The following is a 21,852-nucleotide window of genomic DNA, read 5'->3' as shown; positions in this document are numbered from 1 at the left end:
GATCATCGTCAAACAAAATTTGTGGTCAATAGTCATAATTGGATCATCTATCTTTGTTGCAGTGATGTTTCGTGTTTGTTCATTTACTGAAGAGAAGTTAAATTGGCCGACAAAATCTTGTAGACGATGGACGAGGGTTCTGCCATACTATAGTATCCTCAGTGTTTAGTTGTAACGGAACTAGACAAATCGCATCATATATTCGTCGGTAATATTTTCATTGTTTTCTGTGAATTTCTGTCTATATGTAGCGTGATCAGAACTTCCGTCACAACCCCATTTATACGTCATTCTGGTATTTCTTAATTGAGTAGTTAATTTTAGTTGTTCTATTACATCTTTCTGAACTTCAGTGATTCTTTGGACAGTATGATCGACAAGACTTTCTAACGTTACTTCGGCAGAAACGTCATATTCGAGCACGTTCACAGTTTCTATTATATTAATTATGTTTTCAGAGATAAAAAACGCTTCCACACAGAGATAATATAACAATACTAAAAATCGCACCGGCTAGCCACCACGTGGTGTAGGATACACACGAACTCGCGCTCTCGGCAATATTTACAGCACTGAAGCGGTGACTGAAGCATGCATCGCTGTGTGGATTCGCGTTGCGCGCATAAAGGCGAAGAAGGGGAAGCGAGCGAGAGGGCGAAATAAAGGTAGGATTTCCTAACTGCGTCGAGACGCATGCGTCTGACTTGTGCGTTTTTAGATGCGTTGAACGCGCGGCGGCAAACGCACCAGGTTGTGTTTTTCTATCAGCGTTTCATATTAAAATAATGTTCTGGAAAAAAATATTTTAATTGTTATGCAATTTGTTGTACCAAATTTTGATATTTTAAACAGTTTGTAGTTTTGAACATGGAGAATATCGTAAATTTATTATTGTTACAAGAAGAGGAGGATGAAGAAGCAATGATACTTTTTCATGTAGTAATAATAAAGGAAAAAAGAAACCCCGAAAAAGAATTATTTAAAAAAGGGAAACTGAGGGTTATGCAAATTTACTAATAAGAGGTCATTTTCGATACGACGAACAAACATTTAGACAATTCAGAAAACAGCGCATCCTCTTCAGGCGAAAATTGTAACATTTTATGTTTCATTACAGTTGATTTTTCCACTGTAGATATGTTTGTTTTTATTATGAAATATTAATAAAAAAAGAACGCATACATATTCCGTATACTTTTCACTATGAAAACGCAAAGCATGTGCGTCTAGACTCCTCTCGAGGGCAGTCATGCGATAACCGCATGCGATTGCCGGACACTGAGCGTCAGACGCTCACATAGGAAATCAGTTTTACTTAATTGCACTGAACCAGTACCTCGCGTTTATCGCATACGTTTCGACGCAGTTAGGAAATCCTACCTTAACCAACCATTGCTGTGGCCGTGGGTGGGAATAAAGGCACTCGGCGACGTAGTCTTGTAGTCTTGTCCCATCCAACGGACGATCCAACTGACTAACCGCGGACGACGTGACTTTGTGTTACGAAGATAAAAAAACACCAGTGTCATTATTATTCAAAAAAAGTTTCTGTTGCGGAACAAAAAAAAAACAGAAAAAATGAGGCGAAATGTTAATAAGTGGATACCGCTGTAACAATAGAGAACAACGGCATACCGTCGAGTCGGCCGCTCCTGGCACGTATACGTAGACGTAAAGAATCTTTTACGTGTATAAAAAATAGAAAATATAAGAAATGCGCATGCGTACGTAAACGTTTACGTGTTTGTAGGCCGATTCGACCGTATGCCGTTGTTCTCTAATGAACAGAACCGTCATAAATACGCGGCGCGCACCCCGGTACGTTTCAGCTTCAGCAAGAAAGCAGCACCATCAGCAGTGATGCCATATGTGGTATGTATACGTATACAGAAAAGAGGTACATAGTAAACATCTTAAAAGAAGAACGGCCTTATGCCGTTAATAAATTTCCAATTGCACACGCTTTTTGTATCGTCAGCAATGACGATTATAAGTATATAGGTCCAGTCGAGGGTCCATTCTAAATTAATGTATTACATAATTGCAGGATAATAATTATCCGCCCAACCCGCTTGATTACTTTACTGTCACAGGCTGCTTGGAATGATTAAGAGTTGTTTCGTTTTCCGATCTAGTTCGCCTGTGGGTCTTTCTTTAACCATTTGTATAGTTACACGACTACATATGAAGTTGGATGGTGAAGTTCTTATACATGTCGACAAATCCTTTAGTTCGCTATAGTAAATCCTCGTACTTAAAAAGAGGTACGGGAACAAAGGATTTATATCGGAATGTATAGAGGTATTGTTAAGTTGTACAGGGTGGTCGAAATTGGTCTGTTTTAACAGAGAAAATCTATTTCCTGACTAGATAGAGCAAAACCGACATAGTAGATGTCATGGGCTCGATTTCTGAGACACGTTTAATGGCGTAAACCGCCTGTTGATATTTTCACTGCCAACTGAGATATGGGGTCTTTTTGAATTTTTTACCATTTGGAAAATTGCCCATAACTTTTGTATTTCGTGGGATAATAAAATTCTGTAAAAAAGTTCTAAAGGCACTTTTTAAAGCACAATCCAGTGGCGTAGTCAGTTTTTTTCTATACATGCTCTTTTTGTCAGAAATCGAGCCCATGACATCTATATCGGTTTTGCTCTATCTAGTCAGGAAATAGGTTTTCTCTGTTAAAACAGACCAATTTCAACCACTCTGTACAGGCAAAGGAATTAAATTATATCATTCAAAAAGATCCTTCGTTACCAGCGAGCGGTATGTTTATAGCGAAAATTAATAATTTTTCTATGCAAATCACTTATAACGAACAGATATCGAGATACTTATATGCGTTTTCTAGCTTATCAATATCATAAGCTAATTGTAATGTTGAAGTTAATTTAATTTTTATGAGTTACTGTTTTAAATGTCTAGGTGTAATTGTGTTGCATTCTTCATTTAATTCGTTTACTATTTCAGATAAGAGCTTCAGGTGATATGTTACTGTTAGTGAGTAACTTAAAGAATTAACCCAGATAAGGCCAAAACTATTAATTTTCAAATTAGTTGATATTATGTTTTTTGAGTGCTAAATATAATATACCAACGATGTAGTAGGCGCTTTTTTCAAAAAAATATATTTTGAAAAATAAATAAATAAATATAATTTAAATTTTTTAAAAACGTTTATTAGAAAAGCAAATGAATACAATAGAACAAAATGAACTGTATGATAACTCACAAAACAATTTTTAGGATGTAATGCGATTTTACATTTCTGACAGGTGAAATTACATTTTTTATGACAAATACCACACCTTGTCTGTTTTTCTTGGTAAGTAACTAAATAGTCTGAATTGCGACTATGGCCTCTTTTCGATGATTTTTTAAAAGTTTCCAAAATACTGAGAGCAACTGATTGCCTGAAATGTAAATGGTCCTTTTACCCATTACATTCTCGATATAGCTGCCACGCGTTATGTAAAGCCATATCTATACAGTGTCTAATTAGGGAAAAATACCATTTTTCCCTCTTATTGACGCTTTATGTAGACTAATGTTCTGGTCCGCTCTATCAACCTCTTCCAGATCCTGAAAATATAACATGTGGTGGTTAAATTAACGAAATAATAGCTTTGTTCCAGCAATCCATCAATTGGCTATTTTTGGATATTTTCAAAAATACAAGGAGGGTCAAAGATAAGCCCCTATTAAGTACTCTTTGGAACACCCTGTCCATAATATGATTATTCTTACAAGATATTGTAAAGACTTACCTGAATAGAAAAAAAATGTTTCCGATTGAGGTACGAATCAGCATCTTCAGAAGGTTTATCAATTTTTATGTGTAACCCATCTATGACGCCCACAACACCAGGAAAGCCTCTTGCTTCAAAATGGCCTTCAATAATATTTTTTTCTTCATTAGATGGCCATGTTATTAAGTTTCTTCCAACATTATTCAAAAAAGCAGTTAATGTTTTTATAATCCTGAAAAGAGAACTAATGCTTACTAACCTAAATTTACCCATACCGAACTTTTTTGTGCAAAAGTAATATACATTGCCTTTTCCTACATTTCAAATAATAATAATTATTATTGTACTTACCAATTTTCTTGAATAAAAATGCATGATTTTTTACTTGCCTGTTCCATTCCTCAACTTTTAGTGCTGTTGCTATCATGTCATCTGCATATCTCCTCTTATCAATTTTAAATTTCCTGATTAAATATGCCAAATCTCCTCTCGTGACAAGGTTTATTCTCTGCAAATGGTCATTTTGAATTATTCGTGAATCTACAATAAAATTATTCTTTCATTTGAAACGCCTGCACTTGGTTTTTTGACGATTGTCTCCTGTTCAGCTGTTGATAATCTCTTGGTCCTTAGTTCATCAGTGTGTCCTACATGAGTTTCGACAAACTTTACAGTCACAGATCCTAAAAATATAGTTAATTTGTAGGTAAGAATAATATAATATTATTTACCCTCAGCTGAAATGGTAACTACAATTCTTGAAGGACATGTCGCATGAATATGAATTCAACCCCCAGTTTTCACACTTCGTTTTTTAGCTGTGCTGACAAATCCTTAAAAAAATGAGACATTATAGGTATTCCTACTCACATATTAGCACGCACATAACCTTTGTAATCACTTCTGTTACACTCATAAAATATTTTTTCTTCACCGTGTTGATATTTTCTTCGTGTACGTCAAGCATAATTTACTTCCCTATTCTCTTGTGTCCTCCAAGCTGAAAACTCCTCAATATTCCTAAAATGCAAAGTAGATTAATTAATAGTTAAGCTATGAAAAGAATTTAAATGTTTAATTAAGTCTGTATGAAGTAAAAAAAAAGTAGAAGTCCTGGCTGTGCATATTGGGCATAAAATATGATGCATTCCTTCAGATCCTTCTTGGTCAGAGTGTTTTGTCCGAATATGTCGGTTTTTAGTCGATGTATTTGAAAATTCCATCTCTCAAAATTGGCAAGTCAAGTTATTTCTAAAAATTAAATTATTACATCAAGACAATAATCAAGACAATAACAAAACAATAATGTGAATCATAACCTACAAACATACAAAATAAAAGCAATAAACTTACCTTTCAAGTTCCATTTTAAAGGCAAACGGCCTGAAATAAATATCAAAATGATTATTCACAAAATATAAGTCGCTTATTAAACTCGATTTCAAGAGCAAATATGGGCTTGCTATATCAGCAAAAATCCAACGGATTCTGTCGAAAATAAAATTAACCTTGTCTCCGATTAACCTTAAAAATTGGCGGGTTGCTACACGATTAAACTCGATATCAAACGAAGCATGCTTCGGATCATATTGATGCTCCCGCCTTCTGATTGGCTCGGCACGTTGGAAAATTAAGGTAGCCCCCTAGCGTCTACGTTCAAAACCGCATTATTATTATTTTTATGGTATAAAAATCGTTTAAAAAAACGCTCTTTTAAACGATTCCTCGTTTGTTGGATTCTGATCATCCAGTCCGGAGTTATTAACATTTAAATAAAGATAGTTTAACCTTCCCCCACCACTTTATTTTAGCAGATAGGGGAAAATGGTTCTAACAAAAAAAATCCAAAATTTACTGAAAATTATGAAGCTATTATTTATAGTACTCATTATCTAGGCAAAATTCTGTAAAAATTCTATTTTCCTATTTTCCATAGCAGTTGCGTCCTCTAGCCTACTGTTTTACAAACTTCAAAATAATTTCCAGCAGTTTCTCATAGCATCTTTAGTTATAAAATTTTTTTTTCTGTAAGCCCTACGGCTAATACTTTCCGAGATACAGCCGAGAGCTGTTCTTAGTGGGACACCCTGTACATACTATCAAGTGTATTAATAAAATTTCAGTAGAAATGTAAACTAAAATGTAATATACGTTTTTCCATGATCTTCTATCGTTGCTATACTTTTCTCTCACTCATTATTGAGCTTTTCTTTTTTCATACGGACAAGTTGCAGCTCTTCTAGCAAAACAAGTCTGTGAAGCTCGGAATTAGTGAGCTTCTTCCTTTCTTCAGTCTCATATTTGTCAAGGATGCTCTGCGTTTTTGGAGGAGATACTTTTGAAGGTTCAGTATGTGATGACTGCGATGGAAGGGACGTATGTGTACCTCCATTTCTGAGGAACATCTTTTGACTCCTATACTGCACTTTCCCTCGAGTTTATTTAAGACAGGATTGGAGTTAGAACTTCCTCCCTGCATAGCTTGATATATGTGTTCCTCAGCAACGCTGAATTGAACTTTTCTATTTCTAGTAACATTGGAATCTGTTTTCTTTTTAACGGCAGTCTTTAAATTATTAATCTTTTTCAGAATATGCTTTGGGGATGTGAGTTTCCGTCAGCGGTTTCATGTCCACGATAACACTCACTTTGAAATTCATTGACCAATAAATCCAATGCTGCATTTTTCTTATGCGTTATTAAAGGGGTTTTGCCTTTGTCAAGAATAACAGGATGTTCTTGAACAAATCTGGCCACAAATTCCAACTCTGAATTTGGTTTTTCGTTTGCAGTCTCACCGGTAGCACTACTGTCAGAGTCCGACATCTTCAAATGCACAAAACTGATTGTGATTTTGATCTAGTGCTAGTAGTATCTACTATATAAGTATGTACTAATTTTTATTAATACCACTCAATATGATTGCTGCTCAAAATTAAAAAAAAATCTCTGTGCGTTTTATTGCATTTCGAAGGCTTTGTAGCGTAATCAGTGTAATTTTCGGTTTGTCTGTACATAAAAAAATCCCATAATTTTCATTTTTAATTGAATAAAATTTGTAAGATAAAACCCCGCTTTTCATTAAAAAGATATAAAATATAAGCCAGTTTTTTAAATTTTATTCGAAAACAATTATTTTGTATATACTGGGTTCTGACTTAGGACGACAGTATGAAAGGGTCCAGTTATTAAACTCTAAACCCACCACGAATTTAGAGTTGGGCCCTTTTAGTTTCGCTCTGTATAAGCCTATGATGGAATCTTATTTAAATAAGAGATTACGTATATGTTACTCCTTCAATGGCTGTATCGCTGGGCGAATCATCTGTAGAGATGGACGACATGGCGGTTCGTACTTCCTCTTGATATTCAGTGAAAGTTAGTAACTCAAAATACTACAGTTTAGGTTCATATACACCATCTGCCGATGACCCTGTTCCCTTCGATCGGCGTATTTTTCTTAATTCGCGGCGACATCCGTTGCCTAGAGAATCAATTTTTTTCTTTACGTAATCCAAATCTGCGCTAGGATTTATTTCCTTGCACATCTCAATTAGTACACTATATGCTTCGTTTTTCAGGTCTTTGCTCAGGTAAGCTTTACTTTTTACTTTCCAAAAAAATGGTTTGGATTGATATAAAACTTTCCCAAAACGGTTTGTTCTCCGAAAACACCATGTCACGACGAGCAAACAATGCGCGATAACAAAGCCGTTATTCCACCTTTCCTATCCGACTGACACTGCCTGGCTGCCTGGCCTCACAACTTGCATTCACTTGCCGGTGTGCCTCTGCCCGGTCGCGATTTTACTAAATATACTTAACGCTAGCACAAACCACGCCGCGTTTTATGACTTACTACTATGTGTCAGCACGTTTACTGAGCTGAAACGCGGTAGCAAATCTAAATAGCATAGCGGGCTTATGGGTTTTCAAACCGTACGTAAATTGTGTGCTGAAATCGAGAAGGGTTTCAGAAGTCTTAAAACGCGTAATAGCACTTGAAAACCTACCTTTTCAAAAACGCGCAACGCCATTATTGAGTGAAAGTAAAATTTTACTTTTCTTTATCGTTTTTTGTGACCATCATCAGTGTCCGTAGATATAGTTAATAGTTAATTTTAAGTCTTTCTCTCTAATGAAAACTTAAACTTTGCTATAATAACCTTACAGAATCCTAGTAGCATTGCATATCAGAAGTTCTCGAATTGTACTTACTTACCTATTTGAAAAATCAAAATTGTAGTTTTCAGATGAAACTAAAATAACCGTGGATCATCCATTCTGAACCACTTGTATACAAGATGCTGTTTTATTACATAAATAAAAAATAACAGAAAATAATACTTTTATTCTAATAATATACATGTTGCTCCTAAATATCATAATACATATATGCAAACTTTCGAGATGCAGGGTGATGAAGTTTTCAATAATAAAACATTTTTTTATTAATTTCTGTAATACCATTTTAGAAGTCTGTGTATCAAGAATACCACTTTTTTCCACCAGTGGCGCTCGTAATGATTTTGTCCTGCCTATTTTAGCAGCCATTGGTAGGTACGTCACCGATTTTTCCTAAAATAAAAATTATTTTTGAAATCCCAAATCATTTCTAAGTAAAGTTGTTTACCTTTTCTCAAGACTGCTTTAGACTAACAATGCATAAATATTTTTTTAACGGCAGTTTAAGTACAGCGAACTTTAAATACTAAACAGTCAAAGATCTGCATGGTGTCCATTTTAATCTATTTCATTTAATGCTATTTGGGAAATGGTGAGTGGTCGGTTAAATTAGAGAAAAGTTGAGCATTTCTGTCATCAATAAAGTTACGTTTACAGAATTGCCAAATTTTCATTTGTTTTTCAATATACAGGGGAAAATGTAAATAATTTCTTAAAAATGTATTTATTAGTGAGAAAGTATGTTGCCATCAAAGTGGGATCATTTAAAATGCACATCCTGTATAGTGTAACGTAAAATATTGTAACAAAATTTATTTTTTAACAAATTATAAACATACCGGATGTAAAAGTCAATGCGCAATTTTGAAATTTTGTTTTGTTATTTTTTTCTTTAATTATTAATTTTGTTTAACTTATTTGACCTAACATGTTTATATTAACTTGATTCCTAAGAAAATGGGGCTTATTTTAGCTGTATTATACTTTACTATTTAGCTGTAATTATAGGTAAACATTTTAAGTTTTTTTTAGTAATTTTGTTAAGGACCAACAAAAAATATTCAATATTATTTTTTACAGCTAATTTAAGCATATTAAAGTATTTTAGGACACTTCATGGTATACAATAGATCGAAAAGTAAAAATAGTTGTAAAGATTACAAAATTACTTAATTTTTTTTATTTGATACTTTGTAAAAAAGGTGTAGAATTTAAAAACGGAAAAATATAGAGGGTGTTTTATTTAAAAATATGAAATACAAGTATATCATAGTATATCATCATAATTAACCATACATTCCTACCAAAATTCGTGTAGCGGATAAAAAATAACAAAATGGCAAACATCTTAACTTTGTTTACAACCGGTATATTAAATATTATAAATTATTTATTTGTACTTCTTTTTGAGCACCCCCTCCCCTCTCGGTCAACGGTATTTCGAAGATAATAACCACCGATAACCAAGAACCTCCGATCAAGAACCCACCAACCGAGATTTAGGGTTCCTTCTTACCGCAGTTAAAAAAAATATATATATATATATAATAATTATAATTTATATAATTTTTTGGAGTTTTTTAGGTTTTACATTTTGTTTAAGGTTTTTTTATCTTTTTAAAATAAAATGATTTTTACATAATACTAATCATTTGTAAGCAATCTCATACATTCTATTTAACAACGGTTAAAGTTTAACCGTAACGTTTAACTTAAAACTACTGTCAAGTGGATGCTTAATTATTGAAAAAAAATTACCTGTAACACATTTAGTTATAAATTTAAAATTCTTTAATCCACCCTTTTCGTTTCTGCCAGACCAGTATAGAGTTAGGGTTAAATCATGATTAATGATTGTTCCCAACATTTTTCGGGTCATGGTGGCCCCATATTTCCCCCCTACCAGACTTAATTTCAGACACCGAAATTCAAATTAAGTTATATGAGGATATAGAATACCAGTTTATATGTATGAATTAGGGATTGCAATCCCCGCAAGGTTTTTGTGATCCCGGGATTATGAAATTGGGACATGAAATCCCGGGATTCAAGATCCCGAAATTTACCGGGTTTAAAATTGTTGGATACCGGGATTTTTGGAAACTATTTTTTCGGGATTGGGACCCCTAGTATGAATACATAATATCGTGGGCTTACAGCGAAAATCCACTAAGTCACATTTTTGGTTGAATTGGATTAAACACACCACTATGTCCAGTTTTTCACGGTCTTTAACATGAAAAACCCATTAAGTCCAATTTATGATATAAGGATGCCGAAATTGGACTTAATGGGGTTTTCATGTTAAAGACCGTGAAAAACTGGACATAGTGGTGTGTTTAATCCAATTCAACCAAAAATGTGACTTAGTGGATTTTCGCTGTATACGCCCACGATATACTTATTTTCTTGGAAAATTTATTATTCTTGGACCTTGTTTATGAAAATTCTGATTTTTTTTTTATTTTCTTGGATTTAGGTTCGGGAAAACCTAATTAAGTTTTCATTTGGTTTTTCATATCTTTATTTCATTTTTAAAAGGAAAAACAAACGTTTCGGCCAACATTACAGCCTTCATCAGTGTAGTGTCTATAACAAAATACCAATTTCAAATTAACTTATCACAAAAATCTATGTTAATTTTTTTTTGAGAGAAACAACATTATTTATACAAATCACGAATACATAGTTAAAATTAAAAAGTCAAGTAGTTTATATATAAAACCTTAAGAAGCTTAGTGTGACAAAGTTTATGTTATAAAAACAATAATTAATTCTTTACAAAACATTTTTTTTTCATACTTATTTACCTGCTATTGAAAGTTAAAAACAAAATTTTACAACACTTACCAAATCAAAAAAACAGTGTCGAACATAATCCAAAAATTACATACAAAAAATTCACAAACACACATAACATAAGTTAGATAAGTAATCACTAAGCTTCTTAAGGTTTTATATATAAACTACTTGACTTTTTAATTTTAACTATGTATTCGTGATTTGTATAAATAATGTTGTTTCTCTCAAAAAAAAATTTGAAATTGGTATTTTGTTATAGACACTACACTGATGAAGGCTGTAATGTTGGCCGAAACGTTTGTTTTTCCTTTTAAAAATGAAATAAAGATATGAAAAACCAAATGAAAACTTAATTAGAGTTTTCCCGAACCTAAATCCCAAGAAAATAAAAAAAAATCAGAATATACTTATTTATACATTCAGGAAAATTCAGAGTAGGAATTCTTGAAGAAAAAAATTTAAACTATTTTTTCTGACCTCAAACATTTTTATGTCTGATATTTTTACAGTTTCACTATCTAGGGTTTTGTATAACTCTTTAACGCCCATATTCTTACTCAAGTCTTTGAGGTGAAAAAATTGGTGTGGCTGAATTCATAAACGATATAATGCTGACCAGTTTTTTTGACTTGTCTTATAAGTGTTATGTATTGGTCTGGTACATAAATTGCTGCAGACTTTTTGTAGCGTGTTACCTGCCTTTCACCTGTCTGTGTCACCTTCATTTTTGCAGTAAAAGTTTTTTTGCTTCGCGAATTATTTGTGATTTATTTTAACGCCATCTGAATTTTTAGAACATTTTATTGACTTATAACTTTTTCCGCTATTTCTTAAACGCTTCGCGACATTTTTTTCCAATTAGCTTCATTAAAATTTCTCTTTCATCCTCTTTTCTTTGGTTGCTTTTCACCTTCATTTAATTTGTTCGTAACTTATGTTTCTTCAAAATTATTTTGTAATACTTCAATATTTCCCTTGTCATGAATAAGAGCTCTTGTGTTGTCTTCCTCATCTGAACTTAAGGCATCCGAACTCAAGTGATAGTCTGGATCATTTTCAGAATTTCCCGATCCAAATGGTTCAGAGTTATCGGTAGAACACGTCGAACAAGTAGAACTCGATGAACTGGAAGAGGGATTTATGATTGATGGAGTCCGAGAAACTGGATGGTTGTTGCCTAAAATAGTATTCAAAACATCACATAACATACATAAAGTATTAATTATGGGTACCTTGACTTCCAACTAGTATATTTTCCTTAATTTCTATGGAATGTTCCTTTGGTTCGGTTTCCTTCGTATGTTGAGTGTTTTTAGCATCCCATTTTAAAGGATTTTCTTCTGTTTCAGTCGTACATAATATTGTATCTGACTGCGTAGCAAAAGTTTGTACAGATTCCAGTTTTTCATTTTTGGTTTGTGACATTTCGTGACAGTGGCGCTCAGCGGTATTCTTTGGGATTAGAAATGTGCGTTTTTTTGGTAATATTTTGCTTAACCCTTAACTACCATGGCCAAAAATAGTTACGTTTATACTATAGCAGGGTCAAATTTGACCCCTTTTTTTTAATTAAAAAAATCTCACTTTTTGGTCCTGTTTTTTATTTTAGTTATTTTCTGCACAAATATTTTTGCACCTTTATGAAAAAAATAAAACAAAAAAAAATGTTTATAACTGTATTAATAAAAATAAACTTCAATATGTAATAAAACTAACATAACAGTAAACTTCCTCGTATTAACAGAAAAATAAAAGAAAAAATCAATTTTTTTATACGGAGTGGTCAAGTTTAGGCTTTATGGCTGCTACCTAGAACAAAAAAAAAACATTCAAAACTTGTATCGAAAAAATAACAAAGATGTATTACACCTTACTTTTCAATGCAATTTTCGCACAACACCTTCTTGCGTGAATGATTCTTGCAAATAAATCCTTGACAATTATCGCACTTTGAGCTTTCCTTCTTTTGATTTTTTGAATAAGGGCATACCTTACACCTTCCCCTCTTTTTACCTTGTGGTGGCTCCGGATCATTTGGCGGTACTGGTTCGCTACTTTCGGTAAGTCCAGAAACTCTAAAAATTACACTACGAAGTTCTCTCGGTAAACATTGCTGTTGAGCTCTGCGTTTTATATGTTCTTATATGAGTTGTTGACCTAAAGTTGTTAAAAATCTTCTTCTTTCCATTATTTTATTTCGTTGAACACCATTAAAAATTACATTAGCATTTACTCCAGCAATATCTAAAATGCGAAACCATATGACTTGAGGCCATCTCCGAGTTCTTCTGCCAGTTTTATAGCATGCACATTTTTTATCCAACGAGTCCACCCCGCCCTTTGTCTCGTTATAAAAATTTACAATTTCTGGCTTTCCATTTACCATTGCATTTGAATGATGCATAGTTGATACTAGTAACACCGCACGATTTTTTTTAGGAACAAAAGATACCAGGCTCTCGCTTCCTGTAAAACCAAATAATGCGGAATTTGCTGGCCTGTCCTTGTGAGGTTGAAATTCATAAGGGACCTCTCTTTTGTTTTTCTTTAGGGTTCCAACATATGTAATATTATGCTTTCTTAGTTCCCTTATTAGCTCAACGGAAGAGAACCAATTATCAGCAGTTACGTTCCTGTTGGTTCCTGATATCGGTGGAATAAGGGCTAAAACATCTAGGGTAGGGATAGCTAGCTTTCTTGGATTTGTTTTGTGAGTATCCTTTCCAGAATATATAAAACTGTTTAACAGATAATGTGTCTTAGTATCCACTAAACACTGCATTTTTAGACCATATTTGTCTGGCTTACTTTTCAGATACATTCTAAATTTGCATCTCCCTCTAAATGCTACAAGCATTTCATCTATGGTCACATATTCGCCGCAGCTATAATTGGACTGGCAATTAGTTATAAATGTATTAAAAATATTAGATATAGCCGCTAAATTGTCTCCGTTAGCAATACGTTCTAGTCGCGTAACTGGATCATCAAAGCAAAGGCTTGCAAGCAAAAAATAAAATCGGTTTAGTGACATAGTGGCTCGAAATATATCACGGCCCGTACCATTAGTTGCAAATAAAGACCTTAAATCTTCGTTATTTGATTTGAATACACCTGCTAAATATAATAGTCCTAAGAATGCTTTTAATTCGATGACATCCAGATGATTGGTATACTGACATGATAAATTGTGTAAATTATACTTAGATGCCATAAAAGTAATTCTTTCGTTAGTTTTTGTAAGTATTTCTTGTATTATATCATCGCTAATAAGACACTCCCAAGCCTGAAGTGGTTCCTTAGGCATCTTAAGTCGTGCTTCTCCTATAATACCAGGCAAGTGACTTATTATATTATGCTTACGGGTACGAGATGAAGCGGGAGGACTTTTAGCCCACTTGAACCTGTTTTTACCAAAATAGGAATTTCTATTGTCAGAAATACTATTTTCCTCAGTTGAAGATTCACTGCTACTTTGGGAGCTATCGTTTTGTATATCTTCTTCGCCGTCATCATCCCATTCTTCTTCGGAATCTGTTTGGTGATCACTGTGTTCACTAACTTGATCCGAAAACTCACTATCACTATCTAATCCATTGTCCATAATCTTTTGTGCCTCCGCTTCAAGTTCACTTTGTGTCAGGCCACATTTATTGTTACTACACCCGGCCATTTCAAATAACCCACAGATCAATCTAAACGCAGTTATACCATAAGCGGGTCAAATTTGACCCAACGCCTACGTGTCTCTACAGTGGTTAAAAATAGACTAAAGTAATTTACGGGATCCGATATATCACTGACCGCTCGATGATTACACGGAGGCGCGTAGAGAGACATCTATATTCTACTAGTGGAAATTGTCATCAAAAACGTGTGGGGTCAAATTTGACCCCGCCATGGTACTTAAGGGTTAATTCTGATTTTTTATGCCATAAAAAACAAAACACTGATTTTTTTTGACTTGTGACGGTCTTTCCGGAAGGTAGCGATATGTGGGCAAGGAATACTCTGCTTAAAGTCAAAACAAAGAACTTCTGTATCTTTTCCTTTTGCTTTCAACAAACATTCTTGCATTCTAGTGTAGAAAAGCTCTTGTTTTATGCACTTTGAGATCTGTTTCCAAACTTCTTTTCAAGGCTCCATTTTTTTCGCGTGAAATTTTGGTCTTCATTTCTGAACAAGTTGTACAAACATCTGAACGAGGGCGATCAAATGTGTAGTTATAGTTATCACGGAAATACTGCAAATAGAAAGAATACTTAACTTCACATTGTAATTTTTGTAGATTGCGTTCGTTTTGTTTAGAATCAAAAAGGACTCCTGGGTAATGTTTTTCCAAAAACATTTCATACATTTTCAAAACACTCAGCTGCGATGATACCTTCTTCGCTCACCGCTCGGTCCATAGTGTACAATATAATATGGAAAACTTTGTATATGTGCGTCAATCGATCAAGTTGAACAGTAGGACCACATAATTTGTTTTCTCTGTTTCGATGCTTGTCACGACTATCGCTTGGTACCGCAGCTACAGTCTTCAGTCTTCGACGCACTAATATTTCGCACCCTTTTGGTTCCATTCAAACCCATGCAAACTAGCAAATCCTTTTCCATGCAAACTAGCAAATCCAATTCCATGCAAACTAGCAAATCCTTCATGGTAAACAGATAAAACTTTCTCACCGATGTGCCCTTTATAGGAAAAATTAAACTTCTTTTTAAACACTCCCTTTCTTTTTTGGTTGACTGGCGAAATTGTAATAAGACCTTGTAGGTAAACGTTTTGAACTACATGGTCTCCAATCCTATTGAAATTTAGGCTTGGAGATCTCCAGCTCTAGAAGAAAACGGGTTTTGCACAAACTGCACGGATGGGCCCTTTTTTATCTAGGCTTTTCAATTTTTACGTTAATTACCGTTTTGAAAACGGCGTTAAATTTTGCCATTGAAATTTTAGCAATTTGGCGTTGCATAAAATTGGTTTTTATTTTTTTTTGCGAAAACTGTGCGTCGCGTCGTACGCCAAAAAGTCAGGAGATATATTTTTTTTCTAATTGAATGGAAAACATCTATTAAGTATTTAAAAAAAGCAGTGGTAAAAAAAAATAAAAAAATTGAACATTTAAAACTTTAACATCCTGTCGAAAATAATTAGGGCTTATTTTTGATTAGGATGTGCTGTTCTTCTATTTAATATTGACTCACACTGTATATCCAATACTTGGAGGTAACCAAGTATCTAGCACAAGGTAGGCATACTATTTCCAAGCTCAATTTTTAATATTTAATTTACAAAATACAATTAAGTTCAATTTAAAACACCCCCAGAATAAATCTGCCCTTCTTAATAATAATCCTCCAAAAGCAACAAAAACTACTATATACGTATATATACGTATATATATATATATATATATATATATACGTATATATATATATATATATATACGTATATATATATATATATATATATATATATATATATATATATATATATATATATATATATATATATATATATATATACACTATGCTAGTGTTACTGCAAATAGAATATCAGCCAGGGAACGTATTGACAGTGAAATATCTACAAAAAGATACAACAAAAAGAAAACAAAACAAGATGCTCTACTTATTAAAATAGAGAACAAATCCTATACTGATATTCTAACAAATCTGAAAATGCAATTAAACCTAATGAATTGGGAGTAGAATTAAAAGAAGTTCGAAAAACTCAGAAAGGTGAAGTACTTTTGATGGTTAAAAACGGCACAGACAAAATGAAAGTGCTTCAAAAAGAAATTGAAGAGAAGCTCCCTGAAGCAAAAACCTCTCTTCTACAAAGCAAGAAAGCGATACACTTAAAAGGTTTGGATGAGGTTATAACAGAGGAGGAGATTCGAAATGCAGTGTATGACACCCTGACAGTAAATCCAGAAGCTTTTCAGGTTCGATCCTTGAGGCCAGCTTATGGTGGGAAGCAGAATGCAACTTTGGTGTTAAACGAAGAGCAAGCAGATAACTTGATAGCGTTAGGGAATATTAAAATAGGTTGGACCCGATGTAAAGTAAGAGAAAGGATTCAAAACCTAAAATGTTTTAAGTGCTGGGAGAAAGGTCACACACAAGATAGCTGTACAAATCCTAGCAGAGAACACCTTTGTATGAAATGTGGAGGTGAAGGTCACAAAGCAGCCGTCTGTAAAAATAAAGCTTTCTGTATAACTTGCAGTAAAGAAGGTCACCAAACGGGAGGAATAAAGTGCCCAGTTGGAAAGCCGAAAGAAACGTTGAGTGTCCCTGAGAGAGACAGTAATATACAAGAGATACAAAGCATATATTAAGAAATTAAAGTACTCCAAATAAATACAAATAGAAGTAAAGCAGCTCAAGATCTTGCGCTTGCTACAGCCAAGCATATTAAAGCCGATATGTTACTAGTCAGTGAACCAAATAAGCTTGCTTTAAGCGGTAGAAGGGATTGGATTTATGATAGTCAATTAAACGCTGCAATATATCTGACAGGAAAACATACCATCATAATGGAAAGAGGGAGTGGACCCGGGTTTTGCTACATTACCACACCAAAATACACAATCTATAGTTGCTATTCCTCTGGTAATGAAGATATAGATTGTCTAGATAAAATATTACAAGATATAGAAGTTAAAATTAAGAATGAAAATAAAATGGTTATTGTATCTGGAGACTTTAATTCGAAGTCACCCCAGTGGGGTATGCGAAATTCAGACTCAAGGGGACTCCTTTTAACAGACTGGATGGCAACAAATAATCTAAAAGTGGTAAATAAGGGATGTGAGCCGACATTCCAATGTGGAAGTTACGGATCCATATTAGACCTGACAATAACATCTGAAGAAGTTCAAATCGAGCACTGGCTAGTCAGCGAAGAAGAGACACTTAGCGACCACAGGTATATTATATTTGAAATATCGGAAGCACAAGAAAAACTACAAAATAATAAGCAGGAAAATGGATGGCAGATAGGGAAACTAAATATCCAGCGATTGGAAAAATCTATAGAAACCCATTTACTAGTAGATGAGCATCCTACAGCATCAGCATTTTCTAAGGCTTTGAAATGTATTTGTGATGAATCCATGCCACGCAAAAAGAAGTGTCACAGGGGCCCTGCGGTTTATTGGTGGTGTGACGAGATTGCTCAGCTACGCAAAGAGTGTAATCAAAAAAGAAGAGCATACACTAGAGAAAGAAACAAAAGTCTCCTGATTTCAGAACAAAAATTGAACAATTATAAGGATAGCAAAAAAATATTGAGAAATAAAATTAAGAAAGCTAAAAAAGACTGCTGGAAAAATATATGTGATAGCGTAGACTGTGATATATTTGGTGACGGATATAAGATATTAATGAAAAAGATAAACGGGTTTCCACCTAAGCCATATTTAAGTATGGAGCAGACGGAAGAGATAGTGAAGGACTTATTTCCTCTTCATGGTATGTCAAAACAAAATAGTGAGAGAAGTATCTGTGATATATATGTTAGTGATGTAAATAGTTGTGATAAAAACGTCTGTGATATACATAACTGTGATGCAGATGACTGTGATAGAAATATACATTTTGAGCTCTATACACTCGAAGAATTATTAGAAGCGTGTAAGAAATTAAAAAATGGTAAAGCACCAGGACCCGGAAATGTTCCTCCAGAAGTACTTAAGCACGTAATAACACGTAAAGCGGAGTGTGTACTGCAGGTCTACAACAACCTAGCACGCTTGACTAAGTTTCCGCAGGAATGGAAACAGGCAAAACTCGTCCTTCTCAGTAAAAATGGAAATGGTAACTCATATAGACCAATAAGCCTTTTAGATGTGGAAGGTAAATTATATGAACATCTCATACTTGGGAGATTAAATAATGAGCTGAAACGGACAGGTGGTCTCTCAACTAAACAATATGGCTTCCAAAAAGGAAAGCAAACCACAGACGCCATTACAAAAGTAATTCAATTAGCCAAGAATGCAGCAGCATTTTCTCATATAAATAGAAGATTTTGCGCCGTAATTACGTTAGATGTTAAAAATGCTTTTAACAGCGCTTCTTGGGAAAAGATACTGAGAAATCTAAAAAAAAGAAATATTGACAAAGTGTTGTGGTCTACGATTGCTTCCTATCTTAACGGAAGAAAGATAATACTTGAAGCTGATGGAAAAAGCAAAAAAGTTGACATTTATGGTGGTGTACCACAGGGATCCGTCCTGGGGCCAACCCTATGGAATGTGTTGTATGACGGGGTTGTTGGAGCTGGATATGCCAGGTGGTGTAACTTTGATTGGCTTCGCAGACGATATTGCTATGGTCATTGTAGTGAAAATGAAGAGATCCTGATAAATTTGGGAAATGCTGGCATAGCGAGAGTAGTAAGGTGGATGAAAGAACATGATCTTCAGTTAGCACCACACAAGACAGAAGCTGTTCTACTTACAACAAAAAGAAAAATTGCCCCAATTTTCTTCAACGTTTTAGGAATAGATATTGCACCCTCCAAAGCAATAAAATATTTGGGTGTGTGGCTAGACACAAAGCTGACTTTTGGAGAACACATAAGTAGGTTAGTAGTTAAAGCGGAGAAAACCGTAGCTGCATTGTCAAATTTAATGCCGAAAATAAGAGGTCCCAGAGCGTCTAAAAGGCGCATTTTAGCAAGTGTTATACACTCACAAATATTGTATGCAGCGCCGGCATGGCATACAGCTACTAAATGTCAGAATAGGCTGGTGAAACTAAGGCGATTACAGAGGTCTTTGTGCATTAGGGTTTGCAGCGCCTACCGAACTATATCAGGGGAGGGCGTTGGTGTCATTGCCGGAATTCCACCGATTGATCTCCTGATACAAGAGAGGTATGAGGTCTACAATGGTTCGACAAAAAACGAAGCCAGAGCGCAACTCATGGAAAAATGGCAGGAAAAATGGACGGGCGGAAAGCATGGAAGGTGGACATTTACACTCATTCCCAATCTGCATAAATGGATAACGCGACCATATGGTGAAGTCGATTACTATATCACCCAGATATTATCTGGACACGGCTATTTTAAAAAATATCTATACATCAGAAAGAAAATCGACACTCCGGACTGCGATTACTGTCAAGCTGAAGACGACGCCGAACACACTCTTTTCAATTGTTGTAGATGGCAGACACAAAGGGAGGAGTTCTATAATAGGACGGAAATAAGTTTTGTGTGGCAGAAGTGGTAAAATGTCTGGTGGGAAGTGAAAAAGAGTGGCAAAATGCAGTGGGACTCATGAAATATATTATAATGACAAAAACTTCTGAACGTGAGACATAATGTCTAAGAACGCCACTGTAATGAAGCAATGCGTGAGCGGATTCCGTTGCAGATGGTGAGGCCTGCTGGTGAAGGGGGTTTTTTAGTCGGTAGGAATCCGACACTATCTGGTAAAACATTTCTTTTTTTCTGGATGTCTTATGGAAGATTTTTCCCCAACACCAGGAAAAAAAAAAAATATATATATATATATATATATATATATATATATATATATATATATATATATATATATATATATATATATATATATATATATATATATATATATATATATATATATATATATATATATATATATATATATATATATATATATATATATATATATATATATATATATATATATATATATATATATATATATATATATATATATATATATATATATATATATATATATATATATATATATATATATATATATATATATATATATATATATATATATATGAAATGAACAATCATCAAAAAGCCCTAATCTTTTTACTTTTTTTTTTTTATTTTTCTCTACTTTCGATTTTTCGAAATTAGAAAAAATACACAGCTAAAGGCAAGAAAATATTATTTATTAATCACACCAGTGTACACCAGTGCAGACACGCACACTCACACACTCACACAACCACACACCTACACTAGTGTACACTGATGTTACTGCCTTCAGGCTTCATCAGTACGGTAAGGAACCAGGAAGCGATGAAACCGATCCCAAAACACAAAAAACCAGGAAGCAAACGATGCAACGAGGCACCGTGTGCAACCCAGGAGATGAAAAAAAAATGATGAAGAAACGAAAATAAATGATGGAAAATAAAAAGGAGCAAACGGGAGCCTAAAGCCCCAATTTGCAGCCAAGAACCAGAGTCGTCCAGGATTGTGGGCTTCGTCCAGAACAGCCGCGGAGGTAGCCAACAGCAACCCGCCGCAATACCCTTAGCCGTGGTACCAATATGAACAAGAAAGAAATAGTGAGGGAAATGTATAAAAAAGAAGAAAAAGATTAAACGGCTCAGCCCTCAACAACTCGCAACCGTATACACCAGTGTACACCAATGCAGACACGCACACTCACACACTTACACAACCACACACCTACACTAGTGTACACTGATGTTACTGCCTTCAGGCTTCATCAGTACGGTAAGGAACCAGGAAGCGATGAAACCGATCCCAAAACACAAAAAACCAGGAAGCAAACGATGCAACGAGGCACCGTGTGCAACCCAGGAGATGGAAAAAAAAATTGATGAAGAAACGAAAATAAATGATGGAAAATAAAAAGGAGCAAACGGGAGCCTAAAGCCCCAATTTGCAGCCAAGAATTTTCTGTCATCCCCAACGATATATATATTTTTGTTGGGGATGACGCTTTTCCTTTAAAACATTATTTACTCAAACCATATTCAAAAAATTCACCTACAGTTCAAGAAAACATATTTAATTATAGACTGTCTCGTGCAATAAGGATTGTGGAAAATTGCTTCGGGCATTTTAGTCTCCAGATTTCGAGTATTTCAAAAACCTATATCTTGTGGATTATCATCGGTTGATAAAATAGTTAGAACATGTTGTGCTCTGCATAATTGGCTAAGAAGCAATTCTAATGGTTATTTGCCAAAAGGATTCGTTGACGAAGAAAATCTTGACAGAGGAAGAATTGTTCTTAGTAGTTGGATAACAGAAGTTCATCATAAAAAAAAACATTCATCACAGTTTGCGAGAAATTTAAGGGAAAAATATAAAAATTATTTTATGACTACGGGA

The 21,852-nt window shown here is 34.3% G+C and overlaps 1 protein-coding gene across 1 annotated transcript; it reads right to left on the bottom strand.

Moving 5' to 3' along the window:
* Positions 1-12,882: 12,882 nt before the first annotated feature.
* On the bottom strand, positions 12,883-14,415 carry LOC115879547. Its single transcript, XM_030896441.1, has one exon. It carries the CDS (start codon positions 14,413-14,415, stop codon positions 12,883-12,885), a length of 1,533 nt encoding a protein of 510 aa, XP_030752301.1.
* Between the last annotated feature and the right edge of the window lie 7,437 nt (positions 14,416-21,852).

The sequence above is a fragment of the Sitophilus oryzae genome, unplaced genomic scaffold (assembly GCF_002938485.1).
Source record: "Sitophilus oryzae breed Bouriz unplaced genomic scaffold, Soryzae_2.0 scaffold_1582_pilon_pilon, whole genome shotgun sequence".
In the NCBI taxonomy this organism is placed as follows: Eukaryota; Metazoa; Arthropoda; class Insecta; order Coleoptera; family Curculionidae; genus Sitophilus; species Sitophilus oryzae.
Note: the sequence above shows the minus strand (reverse complement) of the source record. Positions and strands in the feature narration are given on the sequence as shown.

What these genes read in the sequence shown, in the direction of transcription:
- LOC115879547 (XM_030896441.1), bottom strand. Translation starts at nt 14,415, where the DNA reads ATGGCCGGGTGTAGTAACAATAAATGTGGCCTGACACAAAGTGAACTT.